At 42.4% G+C, this 18337-nt stretch overlaps 2 protein-coding genes across 2 annotated transcripts in view; one reads left to right on the forward strand and one right to left on the reverse strand.

Annotated features, from left to right (window-relative positions):
- Positions 1-11831, reverse strand: part of Tmem200a (transmembrane protein 200A) — a 91162-nt gene extending 79331 nt beyond the window's left edge. The window contains exon 1 of the mRNA XM_029482296.1: positions 10917-11831. The gene's annotated coding sequence lies outside the window, so the exon portion shown is untranslated. The remainder of the gene's footprint in view (positions 1-10916) is intronic.
- LOC110303815 lies at positions 11040-12206 on the forward strand. Its single transcript, XM_021175038.1, has one exon. It carries the CDS (start codon positions 11331-11333, stop codon positions 11949-11951), a length of 621 nt encoding a protein of 206 aa, XP_021030697.1. The 5' UTR covers positions 11040-11330; the 3' UTR covers positions 11952-12206.
- Positions 12207-18337: the final 6131 nt, after the last annotated feature.

The raw sequence follows: 18337 nt of genomic DNA on the forward strand, positions 1-18337 counted from the left end.
GAGCTAAAGGGATCTGCAACCCTATAGGTGGAACAACATTATCAACTAACCAGTACCCCAGAGCTCTTGACTCTCGCTGCATATGTATCAAAAGATGGCCTAGTTGGCCATCACTGGAAAGAGAGGCCCATTGGACTTGCAAATTTTATATGCCCCAGTACAGGGGAACACCAGGGCCAAAAACTGGGAGTGGGTGGGTAGGGGAGTGGCGGGGGGAGTGTATTTGGGACCTTTTGGATAGCATTGGAAATGTAAATGAGGAAAATACCTAATAAAAAAAAAGGAAAAAAAAAAAAAGAAACTGGAGAGAGCACACACAAGCAGCTTGACAGCACACCTGAAAGCTCTAGAACAAAATGAAGCAAATACATTCAAGAGGAGTAGATAGCAGGAAATAATCAAACGCAGGGCTGAAATCAACAAAATAGAAACAAAAAGAACTTCATGAAAGAAGTTCATGAAAGAATGAAGAAAATCATGAACTGTTTCTTTGAGAAAAATCAACAAGATGAATAAACCCTTAGCCAGACTAGAGGGCACAGAGACAATATCCAAACTAATAAAATCAAAAATGAAAAGGGAGACATAACAGCAAAATATATTTTAAAATAATTATACTGTGTGTTGAATAGTAACAGCTGAAAATATTAAATCATGTTCTACAAACATCATGGAAATGTTATTGATAATTTTTCTTAATGTTTAATTTCAAAGATTTTTTGCTATTTTGAAATTTTTAAAATATACTTACTGATAAAATAATTTTTCTCTTAGAAACACTGATAATCTTTTTAAAGTAAACTTATAATTAGACAATGTATACACACACATACACACATATACATATATATATAATGCATTTATTCTCTCACTAGGTCAGGTGATATCACATAAAGGCTTTTGAATACATTTCTTGATGACTCATTTTCAATAATTTATGCTCTTTTACTGTGTTTAATTTCCAAAGAATATTTGTATGTTTTGAAACAATTTAGTATTAAACATTAGATATAGGATCCTCAGTTATGGATAGTATCAAATATTCATTGGTGATATCTTTAGGGTATGAAATAGTATGAATGTAAGAGTTGAACAAAATTTTTTTTTGTATTTTTGATTCTCAAAATACTCAATATTATTAATATGTTTGATGTTTAAAATGCATTTAAATAAGAAAAATAAGAAAAAAAAGGTGTCTCACACAGCATATATCCAGGCAGTGCTCCATAAATAAGACAGCCCTCCAGGTGCTGATGGCTCTAGAAAATCCTGATTGTGGGGGCCCCCCTAAGGAAGTGATCAAAGCATGGATGGCAGAGATGCATGAGACCACCATGTAGGCTGTTCCTCATCTTCCCCTTGCATGACATGCCTCTAGAATGATGTCTCTTTGAGGGCTGGTAGTCAATGACAGATAAGATCTTGGAAGGCAGGACAACCTAAGACAGGCACAGTCCATTACACTGGGAATCCTCAGAGGTGTGGTCAACAATGCTGAGGCAATGGCACCCCAGCTCCCACTAGGCTGTCAAAATCTAAAAGCAAAAAGGTGGAAATGTAAGAGGAACATTGTGGCTTCCTCTGCATAAATGTCAGGGGTTCACAGCCACAAAGGCAACTCCTGCAGGAGGACCTAATTGAAGACTGCCTGAGAGACCAAGGATTGCAGACACAGACAATGCCAGCCAATCAGGAACTGTTTAGAAGAGATGCTTTTTTGGGACCAATTCAGCCCTGGCGGAGGGTATTAAAGGAGCTTGCAAGAGTTCCAAGAGATCTGATCCCATGCCCTCTTCTGGCCTCATCAGCACTGCATACAAGCAGGCAAAAAAAAATCATATATATATATATATATATATATATATATATACATATGAAACAAAGAACTCAATGTAGGGAGAACATGATGAAGTTTATCCTTGCTACATCAATTTTAACCTCACTTTTTGTGATAATCAGGTAAATATTAAATATGAAGAGTCTTATAGTTTATAGCCTTTTTTGAAACTTTGAAACTATCCCTATGCATATTTCACTTAAAAAATAATCTGCTAAAATATCTTTTAGATTTATTAATTGCGTGGCTGTGTGCCTGCATGTTTGTATGTGTGCCAACAAGGTGGGTCAGTGAGGGGAATTGCTTGTACTTAAGCTGGAGGACTTAACATAATAAGACGGCAAGAGAGAACTGGCTCTACAGTTGTCCCCTGACCCCCACATGAACACCATGGACCATGGTATTCATGTACCTGCACTTGTACACACACACACACACACATACACACACACATACACACACATACACTCACACACACACACATACACTCACACACACACATACATATTATAATATCTAATGGAATGCAAATGTCTAAAGAAATGTATACCATTTCTTTTAAACTAAAGAAGTAGCCAAGTCTGATGACACACACCTCCAGAACTCGAGAGCAGAAGCAGATAGACATCTTGTCTACATAGTGAGTTCCAGGCCAGCCAGGGCTATGCAGTTTAGACTCTGTCTCAAAGAGAAAAAAAGATTCTCCTGTTTGAACAAAGGTTTCATCAAAGTACTATTTATAATACACAGTGTCTGGAAACGGCCTCGAGGTCCAAGTATAAGGTGTTAAACTACGACGTACCATGTAACCCAATCTTGCACAGACATTATTAAAGTTGCCTTGAATTTGGAAAGTATTTAACACATAAGGTTAAGCCAACAGAACAGGTTGTAATATTAAGTATGGAAAAAAGAGAAACTCATTAAAAACGAGGAGAAGAAAATGCCAAATGTTACAGTTGCCCTTGGTTTATCAGATTATTCGTAAGATTCTCCCAGGTTTTTTAATTCTTTTTTTGTTTGTTTGTTTGCTTATTTTGTTTTTTTTTGTTGTTGTTGTTGTTGTTTTCAAGACATGGTTTCTCTGTGTAGCCCTGGCTATCACTCTGTAGACCAGGCTGGCCTCAAACTCAGAAATTCATCCACCTCTGCCTCCCAAGTGCTGGGATTAAAGGCGTGCACCACCATGCCCGGCTATGTTTTTTAATTCTTAATGTATTTTTCCAAAATTTTAATTGAGAATATGGATTGCTTTGCAATTAGAAGCAAAAATAATTCTTCAGAAGTACTGTATAATCATTGAGTTACAAATGTGTGCACATGTACATGTTTTCTGGGCGCATCTGACTCCCATTACCAAGAAAGGCAAAATGTGTTTCTCTGACGAGAACATCTGCCTAGACAGAATACTGAGGACTTTTTAATTCACTCCACATCTCACCCTAAAGATGCTGATTTTTAAAAAGAAAATATTTTCTTCTCAGCACCTCTGGAATTAGTTCACTCTTCAAAAAAATAAATAAAGCTTGTATTATCTTGGTTTTATAAAATTTCAATATTATTCTTCCTCGAAGCTTTAGTTCAATATGCTGCAATTGTTTATTTATATGCGGCTCTCTTACTAAGTTATGAAACTCAATCCCGTACCTCAAGGAGCTCTTCATTCTATTCTCCTCTCCTCTCCTTTTACTCCAGGGTTTCCAAGGCATGCTTAGCCTCTTTCTATCTACATCAGTGCTGCAGAGAGGTAATGGAGAACACTCTTACCCAAATAATGACAAAATATCCCTGGAGTCTGCTCTGGCTGCATTGGGTGGTTGTTACTTTGTGTGTGTATATGTATGTCCATGTGTCTGTGTCTAGGCTATAGGTTGATGGCAAATACCAATTGTCCTCAATTGTTCCTTCACCTACTTTTTGAAACAGGGTCTTTCACAAACCCAGAACTCCTCAATTGGGCCCCACTGGTTGGTCATGACCATCCTTGGGGGTTCCTTCGGTCCTTGGGTCGAGACCGCAGGAACAATCTTTCAGGCATGCTTTTTCACATGAATGTTGGATATATAAACTAAAGTTCCCATGTTTGTGAATCACACTTCACTGACTGAGCCATCTGCCCAAGCACAAACCATGGATTCTCTATCTACTAAGAGCGTTCCCTTTTCTAGCCCTGCCTCCTTCTAGATAAGCTTTATGATGATGCAGAAGCACAGCGTTACCCCCACTGCACTCTCTAGTCCTCAGTCACTGAACACCAGCCAAAATCATATTAGTAATGCCCAGCTCTCTCTTACTGAGACACCTCCATCCCCCTGTGTACATTCTCCCTTTGTTTAATGAGCAATGAATAATTTGTTGAACCCCAGGGAAGTTCCCGGTAATTTCCGGCTGGAGGGCACTGAACGTCCTCGTTCCTCTCTTGCTGATCTTTTCTCTGCTCATACTTGGTGTCGGCGCGGGCATTTCCCTTCTGCTGGAAGCCTCTGGTGGGTGACCTGCATTTCTGATGTCCTATTCTTTTCTGTCACCACGTCGTTTATGCTCTGCAGTTGTGACTGCATTTTATAACATTAACTAGCTATGTACTCTCCATTACTCTGAAAAATTCCTTGAGCCTTACTTTCTGAAACAGACTATGAGACAAATAAGAGTAATATATCTCATTACTCTTCTTACACACACACACACACACACACAGAGAGAGAGAGAGAGAGAGAGAATTATACACACATCTAGCCATATATCTATACTGATACAAACTTTCTTTTGCATTTGTTTACCTAATGGCACTATATCATTCATATTTATAGGATAGCATTTCAAGCAGGACCTTAGGATGATACTATATAACTAGAATGTTCCCTATCTCTACTACATTTAGCCTGTTTTTGGTGTATCATGTCCCCCCCCAACCGCCATCTATTTCCTACTTTCCATCTTTCTGAGCAAGACATGTGTGTGAAGGTAACTTCAGGCCACAGCCATTGGCAGAGGTTTCCTCTCCTGCAACTGAAAACATTCACTAAAGTTAGCCTTTCAAGTGTCTGACTTGCTAGTGTATTGGCTCTGCCTGGTCATAGGGACTGTGTACTGGAGGGAAGGGCCCTACTAGGTAATTGCATTTTGACAATGCCAGGCATAATCCCATTGGGCAAGTCATTCCATGGTCTGGTCTGATCTAATACTTACAAGCCTCAAAAGTCAGCTCACTGTCTTCTTTCCTAAGCAGATGCCTGCCGTGCTCCCTCCTTCTCACTCAGACTTGAAGTTGACCTTGCCCTGCTAGGACCGGGGTGACTCTCTGACAATCCAGGATGAATTCCAGATTCTGACAGATCTGGGATTCTGCGCCAGCTCCTGCATAGTCTTGCCTGGTTCCAGGAGTTTAGGCAAACAATATTAACCTCCCTGAGCCTCCTCCGTTAGCTCAAAGGGGGACATATACTATACTTATCTTCCAGGAGTGTAATGAAGATATAGTGAGATCTTGGATAAATCTAAGGTGCATGGCAAATACACTGCAAATACGAGCTTCCCTTTGTACATAATGCCTGACTACTAATAGAATCCCCTCGCCCTCTGAAGATAAACCCATTCCATATTCTATTGATTTATCTCAGGAAGATGTTTAAAGTGGAGCCATATGGTGAAGTTCCTGTTTTCAGATCAACAATCAAACTGTAGCTGTTCTATTGATCTGCCCACCTGTTCATCTTTCCTGACTGGCCTCCATCCCTGGCTCTTGCTATTATGCCAAATCCCGTACCAAGAATTTATGCATGTGAACCCTTTGCTGGAGCCTCACCTTGGCACCTTGTCTGACATGTCTGTGAGCATGCATGCCTGGCGGCTTTGTATGAGTAATCTCTGCCATGTGCCCTATGAATGACATTGATGCCTGACACTCAGATTTCGTATTAGAAAGTCTACTGAGCTTGCCATCCAGTTTGGTCTGATACAATGTATTGTGACATTGGCCTTGAGAAATAATATTGCACGTTGGCTACAGCACGGGCTATGGTGACTATGGAATTCCAGCTTTACCTTTTATTGCTCCCAAAAATCTTAATTTATTTTTCTCCTCCAACTTTTGGTTTTTCTCATGTTAGAAAGCTCTTGAGACATTTGAATACTATGACTTACAGAGTGCCCATGGGACCTGTCACAGTAAGAATTGACCAACAGACCTCAGTTTAGCGGCTAAGAAGATGGATTCATTAGTAAAGTGCTTGCTGTGCTTTTATAAGGACTAGAGTTTGGGACTCCAGCAGCCCGGTACAAAGCTGGGTGGAGCTGCACGGATCTGTAAGTCTAGTGATGGGATCTGGAGAAGGAGCCGAGACAGGCAGATTCTTGAAACTCTTAGGCCAGCAAGTCTAGGCAATTGGTAAAATCGAGATTCAGTGAGACACTCTGTCTAAAATATTAAGCTGGAGAAGGTAAATGAGTAAGAAAGCCCAGTGCCCACCACTGGCCTCCACACCACACTTACATCACGTGCACACGCGTGCGCACACACACACACACACACACACACACTCACACACCCCTTGGATGCCTGATGCCCACAAGTCCTATTTTTATGCAAGTCAGTTGGAGTTAAACCTCTCCCTGACTGAGCACCACCTGCCTTCCACACATGAGCCTTTCAGATTCACTAATTCCATAAACATGTCTAGGCGTACAGAGATGCTTTCATCTTCACATCTTCAGTCTTCTTCGGCTCCAATCACCTCCAGATTCTAATTTAGAACCCGTGCCTACGGCTGGTCCATTATTTACTGTTGTGTAAATAACGGTTCTCACTCCTCTGCTCAAACGTCACTGGTTCTACAATTCCCAAAGTCAGCTTCTTCTAATCTCAGTATGTCTGGATGGATTTCTGAAAATGAAATCCATGTGTTGGAAACAGGGCATGCAGATATTTGTTTAAAGTGCATGACTTCGAGTATACAAATGATGGGCTCCTCATTCAATAATACTGTGGAAATCGCATTCCTTTTAATAAAAGTCTAGACAGGAAAACATTATTTCACCACTGGGCTCCCCCTTAGTTGAAGGTTCTACCTTCTAGAATTCCCATGGCTTTGGGCACCAGACTTGCCTAAGTGCAAAGTACACATCTCTGTGTAGGAGAAAGCAATTATACCTAGTAACAAATTCATTGTTTTGACCTGGAACATCATTAGCCTTCTTGAACCACTTCTCTGTGATCTTCCCAGAACTGTCTGTTGAGGATGAGACAGCCTCCTCCTTCCCATCAGACTGCTACCAAAACCCTCACACAGAAAGAGTCGGGCACAGATCCTATCCCAAGCTGCCATAGAACACTCCCTATCATACATAGGAACTCATGCTGTGGCCCTTAAATCCCAACAACCACAGAATCCATCAAAAGGAGTATCAATGGGACCGGAAAGAGACAGGATCTCTCTTTCTTATGGATCCCATGTTAGGTTTGGACCTATTGACAGCAACCATTCCCTTCACATAGGAAGACCTCAGGATAAGTCTGACCCAGAGATAAATGGAGCTGAGAGATGAGGAGAGAAAGGATCCACACAAAGTTGTTTCCTCCAGCAACTGAAGTAGATCTACCTAAAGGTGGCTCTAAAGACCTTCCATTCACATCAGCCACCAAGCCCTTTATTGCTAATCCAGTCTCATGTACACACAATTAAATGCATCCTTGAACAACTAACAGAAACCCTGACAGAAATGAATACAGAGGGACCTGGCATCCTCTGCACAAATGATGATCAGAATAGGCTTAGCCATGGTACTGCAGGAAGGCATCTAAGATTCCTCATCTTTTGACTCTGCTACATTCCTGGGTTTTCTTTGTAATTTCCCCTCTGGTTATAAAGTTTCCAAAGAATAACTTGCTCTTATATATCCTACCAACAGTGCCTTGGTCCAAAGGTCCTCCCCTCTACATAGTTTGTAGCCATTTCCTTTTTTTTTTTTTTTTTTTTACAGGGCACTCAGAGTTCTTAGAGAAGTCTTGTCAAGAACTCAGTGACATGCAACTTCCCACTCAGGAAAGGGAGGGGTGTTAAGTTGAAGGGGAAACAGGAGCAACCAGACTCAACCCAAGGGTCAGAATCCAAGCCATCTCAGAGGTTCTCAACTGCATAATTATATATTTGTCTTCCAGAATGCATAAAGTTTTTGCTAAAAAATTCAATCCTCAGACATCAAGCTTCCCTCCCCTCCCCTCCCCTCCCCTCCCCTCCCCTCTCCTTTTACTCGGGGGTTTCCAAGGCATGCTTAGCCTCTTTCTATCTCCATCTGTGCTGCAGAGAGGCAATGGAGGACACCCTGCTAACGTGTTTTGTAGCACCAGTCAGGCCTTCAGCACCTTTCCGCTCTAATTACCTCTGGAGGTTGTTAGGAAAATCAATTGCTATTATTGGTGAAAACCCATGAAAAACTACCAAGCTCAGAGTGAAAGTTGCTATTTGGTATTTGATTTTACTGTCAAGTGGGATCACCTCGATGGACCACGCGCCCCAGGCTAGATTGTTTTCCTTTCCCCACAGCCAGCAATCTTACATCCTGCCTCCCTCCAGCCCTAACACGCCCAAGCCACACTCGGTCCACATTCAGATCTTCATTATCCTCAATTCCACCAGAACTCCTCACATAGCGTTATGTCTTCAATCTAAAGTCATTCTGCAGATGAGAACATCAGGTACCAGAAAGGCTAACTGACTTTATCCAAGGCTACATAATCAGTAGCTAAGTCAAGATGACAACCTTCGAAACAGTGCCAGTTGGGATCTGCTGGCCTTGAGTCTGCACCTGTCTCCCGGTGTTCACAGACACCTCACATCACAATTTGGTGTTTACCAGACTCTTCCTCACTAGCCTAGCTCCTGCTGGGTGTCCACTGTTGCAGAACATCTCAGTAAGGGCTCACCATTGTGTTCTGAGTGGTTGGGCATGTATCAGACACTAGCAGACAAAGCCCACCTTCAGTCCAGGGACAGGCACTTGATAAAACTACGAGTGTCATAGTCCTGGAAAACATAAAGAATTCACCTCACCTCAGATTTGTTTTTCTGCCCCTTACACAAGTTCTTTTTCTTAAGAGTCTCTGCTTCATAACTACTGCCTGCACTGTCTACTATTTAGGGAGAGAAACACTCCATAAACTTTATTTTTAAACTGCCTCATCTTTTAAATCCTACATTCTGTTTCATAAACAAGGTAAGGACAGTCACCTTCCTGTGAATACATTTTTAAATCCCATTTTCCTAAGAAATGTGTCAGGTGACATGTGCTTGTTCAGGTTCTTATTTCCACAGTAACACGTGAATTCCTTTATTTATTCTTTATGCGGTCTTGGTGAGAATAAGGTTAGCCAACCAGTTCAGATTTGCGGCTCCAGGTGTCAGAAGTTGTCTTTATATCCAAAAAGCCATTGTCAACGTCTGGAAACGATAAAAGTCCAAATGTAGCAATCCAACTCTTGGCACATTCAAAAGCATCTCTAAAAATTACACTATCTTAAAACGACAAGGACAGCAACTGTTCTCACAGCGACGCTCCTGGGTGTCCAACTCTTTCTGATTCCAGGTGTCAAATGGACATTTTGTTTTTACCTAGACAGGTCTAGGAAGCAACAGGTTAAGTCACTGCCAATCCCCTGGAACCATCATTCTGAGCCTTCCTACGCAGCAGCTCTCTCCTTACTGAAGGCTTTCCCAGCCTAGATACAAAGATAATTATAGCCCTGGTTACAAATTATCTCATAATTATGAGGTATCTAGTGGAAATGTTAAAGAAAAGTTATTAACACCTTAGTAGATATTTTTTAAACTTCAAAAAGCAGCATTAAATTGCATGGAGTATTAAGGGTCATTTTCCGCTTCTTGGAAGCACTGTTTTCCTTTTAGAAGAGCACGGGTTCCTCCTTTCAGCTGTTTGAAAGGCAGAAAACGACCAGCAGATGCTTCAGTGTGGGCAAACAGCAGCATGGGAATAAAGTGAGCCTTAAAAAGTTTCAAGATGCAGCCTACTTTTCAGCCAAAGTAAGAGGCCGTGGTGCCAACAGTCAAGTAAGAAACCAAAGGTCATTTCATGTTTTCATCACGCAGCGAATGGCACACCGATAAAGGAGAGAGCTTTAGCACCACGGGTACCATCTATGCACAAAACGCTATGCAACTTCGTCTGACTTCAAGAAGGAAATAGTTCGATACAAATTGCATTTACCGATTTCTGAAATGGTATCTGCTGTCAACCACTGAAGGTCTTCAGGAAAAAAAAAAAAAAAAAAACAGGTAAGCCAGGGTTACTTAGTTTTGAAAATACACCAGACTGAAAAACACAGGCACTGAAGCTTTAACTCATTTATATCTGCATATAGTTAAGAAATAGGGAACGATTCTAGTTACTTAACTATATCTACATATTTGTCTTTTCTTCTGACGTTATCGATGCCTAGGGTAAAAAATGAATTGTTCCGTGTACACACACACACACACACACACACACACATTCCAAAATAACAAAAGCAGCAAACATAGAATGCCCAAGCCTTCATAATGCATAGTGTTGGCGTGAACAAGCAATTATTGCAAAACAATTAGTGAAGCAAATCTTAGGAGTCCTTTCTTAGGCAGTCTGTGGGGAGGAAAGTCGCGCTGAAGCCTATAGATAATTACCCCTCTTCTTCGTTTTGCTTATGCAGGTAGGATCACACTGAAATACTGATCTAGGAAACCCTGTTCACACTTTTGTCTACCATAAATTAACGCCGTAGACCCTCACAAAGATTGCTGACTCTGGAACCTTAGACAAAGGAGGGTGTAGCTCCAAGACGCCCCGGCGCTCTCAGAAGCTGGCTGCTCACAGGCTGCCCCGCACCACCTCTCCTGTACTCTGGAGACCAAGAAGTCTGGAACTGATGGAGGACTTGGTTCATTCCCCCAAACTTTGGGAGTCATTGTTTCCCCTAACTCTACGGGCTAAAGCGGAGGGGAGGAGAAGGGGTTTCAGAAACCCGGGATACAGCTGCAGGGCTCGCCCACCCACCTCTGCACGCCCCGCAGCACCCTGGTGGTCTCCTCACCTGTCCTGAGCGCCTGGTCTCGGGGCTCCGGTGGCCTCTCCGGGTTCTTCGCTCTCACAACTGTCGTGACAGCGTGCGCCTCCGGGGACCAGCGGGGGAGGCGGCGGGGTCGGGGGCGTCAGGAGGAATCTGGGCAGCTGCGGGCAGCCACGGTCTCACTCCCCATCTCCGTGGGGCTCCGGCTGAGGACGCGGTGCGGTCACCAAGGGAAGATGAGTCAGGCCGGGGTGCGGGCGCCCTGACTCGCGCATCTGGGGGACGCGGCCGCCGCCATCGGACGCGCGCAGCCCCTATCCTTCTAGGGTACGGGTGAGCGAGGCCAGAGCAAAGGATCGCAGCTAAGGCGTCTCCGCCGCCGCCAAGAAAGACAAAAGGAACGCGGGGCTCGAGGGAAAGTTTTGGGCTTGGTTCCTGATGAATTCTAGCCCCCGAAGCCGCCAAGAGGAGGATCGGGGGCGAGGGCGGGACGGGCTTCCCGGAGCGTCGCCAGCAGCCGGGGACCCAGACGGTGCTAATCGCACCGCCGCCCACGACCCGTGGGAACTCCGCCGGCCCAGTCGCCAAGCTGTGCAAGAGCTGCGTGCAGGACCCGCCCTTCCCCCCGGACCCCAACCCAGCTGCCCGGCGCCCTGGCTGCAAAGTTGTACTTCTAGCGCCGGGATGGCGCCCATACAAAACCCATTTGGGGAACAAAGTACCGCTTCCAGGCGCTCTGCTTCATCTGAAGGCCAGCGGGCGGAAGCGGACACACCCACTCGCTTCTCATCACCGTCGGACGCGAGTTCCAGAACGGGAGATCCCTGCCCCTCCTGCCCCAATAAGAACTGGGGATCCCCAGCGGACTCTGTATTTTCTGGAAGAAGGATCCATAGGCCCCTCGGTTCCACGCCCCTCGGATGCTTTCTTATCAGATGCAGCCTGGGAGGGTCGGGGTCCCCCTGGCGGCTGCACGGATGCTGTGCTAACAAAGTCAGACCTGAACCCCCAAGAGATACTGTACTAGCCCTCAGAGGGTTTAAGCCACTGGGAAGTTAGTTCCAGTAGAGCAGACTGGTTGGGAAGGGTTCTGGGCATGGGGTTGTGAGGGGCAGGGGCTAATTGTATCCTAAGATGATGAGTCTGAGACTAAGCTCCAGATATCAAATCCAATGAAGGCTTCAAGTTACCAAAAATTATCAGTGAGAAAAAAAACCATGCCCTGTCCAGAGAATGAAATCATAGTCACGTGCAATTCTAAAAGGGACCAAAGCGCCCACTCTGGCTAAAGATCAAGTCAGTAAATAAAGTTTCGTATTCAAATTACTGCGTTGGAGTGTGCAGTGTACAGCAACCGTAGCTGAGCTATGGTTTTGTAAACCCATGAGTTTCTTGGATTTCTTTTAAACTCATAGGCTAGAGGCAAATATTCTGCTCTGGTGTGTATCTATTTCAATGTGTCAGCTACTGGATTCTATGGGAAAAAAAAAATCTAGACTCAAGAAAATAAGGCAACCCATAGAGGCCAGACAGGTCATTAAGATGACACTGGCAATGGAGAAAGACTGTAAATACGGGCAATAGTGGTTTAAAAAAATCTTGCTTCAGTATGGAGGTTAAATATTTTTTCTGAAATTTCAGGACCAAATGCTTAAAAAAAAAAAGTAGATGGGGTGGGGTAGGAGAGATGACTCACCTTGTAAGCCATCTGTGGTTTTCTTTTCCTTCCACCTTCATGTGGCTAGTTCTCTTGGCCCAAAGCCATTTGATCAGTTCTCTGAGGTTTTCTAGCACATTTGTCAAGGAACCTTATTAATCGTGTGAGCCTAGTAAGGTTCTTCTCGTTGTACAAGAATGCCCTGAATCTTTCTTTCTCCTCAAAGCTCCCAAGAGAACACACTTCCTAGTAAGCCTTCCTGACTTGTAAAGGGATGAGTAATAGGTTCCTCCCATCCTGCTCTTTTAATGTAGCACAGTGTCTAAAATGTTCAGGGAAACATTTAAAATGGCAATCCAGACATCACAGGCATCACATGACCAGGCAGTCTTCAAAGAGAGGCTGATGAGGAAAGACTTCGGGAAAAGATCTAGACTCATTCTTATCACCACTGATCACAATTACCAATCTGAAATTATATTTCAGTTATTCAGTCAAAGAAGAAGGAAGAAGGTGAACTAGATAACATCATCAACATATTTTATTTTTAAAACAATTACTACTAGTCAGAAAAATTCAGTAGTAAATAGCCTTGTAAACTGAGGGTTATCTGCCATTCTATAGTCTAAGAAACCCCCCAAGAAGATATTCATCAGTCCCCCTCTGGCTCTTAGTGCTCCAGGCAAGCTCAGGTAAATTATTTAATCTTTGCTAATGGCCAATATTTTCCATCTGGAAAGAGCCCAGTGAGCATATCATGTCAGTAATGGATTTTGGATTTAGTGGCTTTATATCCACTCTGGTGTAATGGATGGGAAGCAACTATTCCCTATTTGGGGAGTAAAAGCTACTGTGTTTTACACGTAATTATTTTGTGAGTGTGTCGTTTTGAGATGTATACAGTTTCCATTAAAACAAGTCCATCCTAAATGTTACATGAGTACAGAATAAAGAGAAAGCACTGTTCTCTCTAATTGAAGCCTGAAGGACTTTTGAGTATAATTTCTCTTGTTTCTTAAGCAGAAAAAAATACCTAACATTGTTATAAGTTAAAATAACATATGAAATTCTTCTGGCTTGTTATATATTCAGTACATTCGATTGAGCACACACCCACTCACCAAACTTGCTTAATGCTATGGGAATAAAAGGAAAGAGAACTTTCCGTCTGATATAAAGAAGTAATGAGAAAATGTCTCTATGAAGGTCAGCATTTCCCCCAGTACAGTATAAATATACAAGCAAGGAATGATGAGGGGCAAGGAATTTTAATGGATTAAGCAAAGATACTCTGGAATGACAAAGTCTGATACTTGGGATTTTACAATTAAAAATAACATGTATATTGTGAGCCTGTATGTGTACAGGTGTCCGTGGGAGCACAACGAGGAGGCCAGGCTGCAGGAGCTAGACTTACATGTAATTATAAGATGCCCAGCGTGAGTACTAGAAACTGAACTTGAGTCTTCTGGGAAAGCACCAAGTGCTTTTAATCACTGAGCAGTCTCTCCAGTCCTTCAGGGTATTTTTAAGTAGATCAGATATAAGGCTATGAGAAAAACTACTAGACAGTTTGGGTGAAATTAACCCGCTTTTGCCACAAACACAGACTGTATTGTCCTCGGACCTCAGAAGAAGGACCCCAGCATGAACATGAAATCAGAAATGGAAAGGGGATTCCTTGTTAAACTGTGGCCTGAATGACTTTGACCATACTGTGAAACTGTTAGATAGTTTGAAAGCCCCTGCGCTACAGCTCTGGCAGCCCTGTTACATTTCAAAGCAGGGGCCAAGAAAGAGAAAGTCAAATGAGAAAAATGTCCTTTCTGATTTTGTCCTTGAAATAAAAATGTAAACAGAAGAAATGTAAGGGATGGGGGAAAGGCCATGGGAATATGGATCTTAATGGTCCACATACACTCTGTGTCCCCTTGACTCCAAATGGTGCTTCCTCATATTGTTTCACCATGTCTCAGTGACTCTCACTGTTTAGATGATTTGGCAGTGGCAGCAATAGGAGCAGCAGCAGCAGCAGCAGCAGATGTGACTAGTGTGTTCAACAAACATGCAATCAAAAGTGCTACTCCCTCTCAGTGCTACTCCCCTTATGGTGTCAATATCATGCTTGCAGTTAGGTGCTTTATAACTTATAAGTTCAGCATTCGTTCTGTGAAAGATAATAAGCTGATTAGAATCTTTATGTCTGAGGGGTACAAAATTGCTAAGGGGACACATTTTTCTTCATTAGGTTCCAGTTCTTCCCTCTAGATAGATGCGTACTTGTAAACTGGACAACCACCACATGGTCAGCAACAACCCACATAGTTTTACACACAACACACACACACACACACACACACACACATTATGTATGTTGTGATTAGAGTCTGTTTACAGAAAATAGGGAACTGACACAAATAGTGGATAATACAGCATCCTGTGCCTATTGTTATGCTGTCCGTGGTGCTGAAACAGGCCTTGATGGTTGGTGCCTGGCCGCTTGGTGTGATCTGTCCTTGACATCTTTGAATATAGCATACCTGAGATCTTACAATCACAAAGCCCTCTCAAACCACATTTTGCAAGACAGTAATACTCAATAGTTATTGGTTTGGCGTGTGCTTCAGAATTTGGGACACAGCTAATTTGCCTTGCAGCAGACCTGCATATATCATCCTTCATTTCATTCCCTTGCAGAAGAACAAACCAAGCACTGCCATTGTTAGCTACATTACGTTTGGTGGTGGCTATGTGATATTCCATTGAAAGCATTTGTGTTGCATTCATTTTGCATCAAACTTGTACTGGCTGTCCTGAGTATTTTTGGCCTCATCCATAATGTTCTAATAGTTGTCGTAAGTTTTTGTCACCTGATTTTGAGAATTTATAGCAGTTTTAGATCTCTCAGTCTTCCTTGTACCAGATGTTCAACGAATCTCTTAGTCACATGTGAACACCACCTCCTGAATAGAGGTAGGACAGTGTGTGTGTGTGTGTGTGTGTGTGTGTGTGTGTGTGTGTAACTGTGGTAACGAGGATGCTCCTGAGTCAGGTGAAAAGTGGAACACAGAGAGTTGCTACTGAAACTAAGCAAAATGTACTTTTCCGTGATAGGCCACTTCAGCTCAATACTGGGTTTGAACAATCCAGTATTTTAAAACCCACTAGATGACTATATGATTGCTCAGTTAACTACTATCTATGATTTACTTAGAGATGACCTTAGGAAAATTTCCAAGATTTTTATACTTAACTTATATTAAAACAACTTTGTGTAAGTTTTAAAAAGCCTAACCTTAGTAATATGGATTAATCTGAAAGCCTACTTCCTGTGATCTGGCTTTCATAGTACCAAAGAGTAATATGTAGTCTGCCAAGAGAAGGAAGTAATCAATAGTTTTATCTGGTTTCAATGAGCTATAACAATGACCATAATAGAAAGATAGTCCTAAAGGTACAATAGTGGTACTCATATCTTGGCAGTAACCAACAGCTTTCCAATTGCACTTAAGGACCACTCAATAGGAGTGGAATTTTGCCTTGTACTAAAAAAAAAACCTAGCTAACTACCTGCAGCTAGTGAGGTCACATACCTTAGAAGAGAATTCACAACTGTCTCTACTAAAACAGCGTGGTTCCCAACTGAATTATAAAAGTTATCCTCTACACACAAATAATTGTAACTCTCAGCCCTTGTCAAAGAAGCTTTTCTTTACAGTGAATAGAAAGCAATGAAAAAAACACAGCAGGTCATACTGTATTCAGCCCATTGGATACATGTGGACCACATGGAGCTCAACTTCACTGGTTACATCTACAGCACAACTCCTGCACCTAAGGCCCAGGTAACATTTGGAGATGGGGAAGAAAGATTCTAAGATTCACAGGACCAGGAAGTCAGCCATGATACTGTGTCTCCTAGAAATGGAAGGAACACTTCATCCATGAGTCCTCAATAATATATAAGACCTGACGTAATAAATAAGACCTGGAAGATGGTAATATTAATCGATGTGCTAATGTGGAAAGTGGAAATGTTACAGTTTTTCACTCCCAATGAACTGTAAGCAACCAATGACTGTTGATAGAGAATTCTCTTCAAGAGATGATTCCCCTAATTTGTTATCCAATACAAACTGGTCTGCCCTGGAATCATATGTACACACACCATATTATATAGATGCAGCAGGTTACATTTATATGTTTATGGATTTATGTTTATGTAGCAATAATAATTTTAAAATATCATAAATTTGAGAGAGAGTGAGGAGGGACATAGGGGTTATAAGGTCGGGATATGGGCGTTGGAAGGAGAATAGGGGGAAGTGATGTGATTATATGTTAATTTTAAAAGTTTTAATTGCAGTAATATGAGTCAGTTGGGGGAAACACAGTGGTATGTGCTAAGGCATAGAATCTTAAAGAATAAGGAGAGTCAGGCGATGCTTAAAAAGGAGCATGTGATCTTTAAAAGGGCATTGTGCAAGCAATTTTGTTGTGTGATCATTACTAAGGGCCCTTAAACAAATCTGTATGGCCTAGCTGAGAGCACACAGCTATGATATGTGAGCTCACCTGTTCTTCCTAGGCTACCTGCCTCTATAGAAATTCTGCTGTACTTCAGACTCTAGACCATTACAAATCAGCAGTGAACACTTGTGCACCTAAACCTATATAAACATAGGAAAAACACACTAAATGTACAGCCCAAGAGGTATTGATGACTCTTTTCTAGGGCACTAAACATGAGTGCATTTTTAGAGCAGAGCAGCTTTTGGTAAATCATCCCCTCAGCAAAACATAGGTGAAGATGTAAGGCTGAATGGATGTCGTAGCTGCTGTCAGCACACACCCAGACAATACTGAATTCATGAGCAGAAGTTCTTTTATTAGCACATGAACAGTAACTTATGGCGTAACTTCTCCATAAAATTGCCATTTCTAACGTTTGGGCTCCTTTGTAACAGCTTGAAATATAGGAGCACTGTGGAGGTGATGAAAATGTCTCCCTCAGGCCTTCACTCATGCCAGTTTTAAAAGTTTTTTATTTTCACTTTTGAACTGGTTGGCTAAAATCCAAGACATCTATAGATTGCCTAGGCTTCCAAGTGCCTAAGGATCCCATGGCTGTCTTCCATCCCCACAGCCTGTCTCACTGGAAAGACTTCAGGAGCAACCATCACACACGGTGCATCTACACCCCTTATCCCTCCTGCAGGGCCTGCCCAAGGCTCTCCATGAAGAAGTGGCACTTCCACTATGTATTCTAATATTAGTTTTCAGCCTTCACTGCAAGCACTTTTACTCTGACAGTTCATATTGAGACCCCAGACATAGTCCGGCTTTTAAAAGAACTTGTCGCATCCCATACAAGCTTCTGCTAGGCCTTTGTGCATTTTCTTGGTGGATTCTCCATTGGCCTGCAGTCCCTTCTTTTGGTCTGTCCTTCAGCTATGGGATCACTAGAGGGATAGGAATTTTCAGTCATGTTATAAACCTATGGGGTACTATCACACCTGGAGTAAGTCACTGACTGACACATTGCTGTGCAGAGAGCAATATTTTTGTGTAGAGTTTCCAGCACTGGTATTCAATGAACATAGAAGTGAATTTCCTCCTCAATCTGTGCACATCTGTTAAATAGACCTGAAGAATGAGCTGGGGTAGAGCTGCCTGGCACGATGAAGATCCTGGGTTTGATATCTAGCACTGGAGAAGAGAGGAAGGAAGGAAGGAAGGAAGGAAGGAAGGAAGGAAGGAAGGAAGGAAGGAAGGAAGGAAGGAAGGA

Source organism: Mus caroli, chromosome 10, assembly GCF_900094665.2.
Source record: "Mus caroli chromosome 10, CAROLI_EIJ_v1.1, whole genome shotgun sequence".
Taxonomy (NCBI): domain Eukaryota; kingdom Metazoa; phylum Chordata; class Mammalia; order Rodentia; family Muridae; genus Mus; species Mus caroli.

Excerpts from the sequence above, each read along its gene's own strand:
- LOC110303815 (XM_021175038.1), top strand. The coding sequence starts at position 11,331 with ATGAATTCTAGCCCCCGAAGCCGCCAAGAGGAGGATCGGGGGCGAGGG.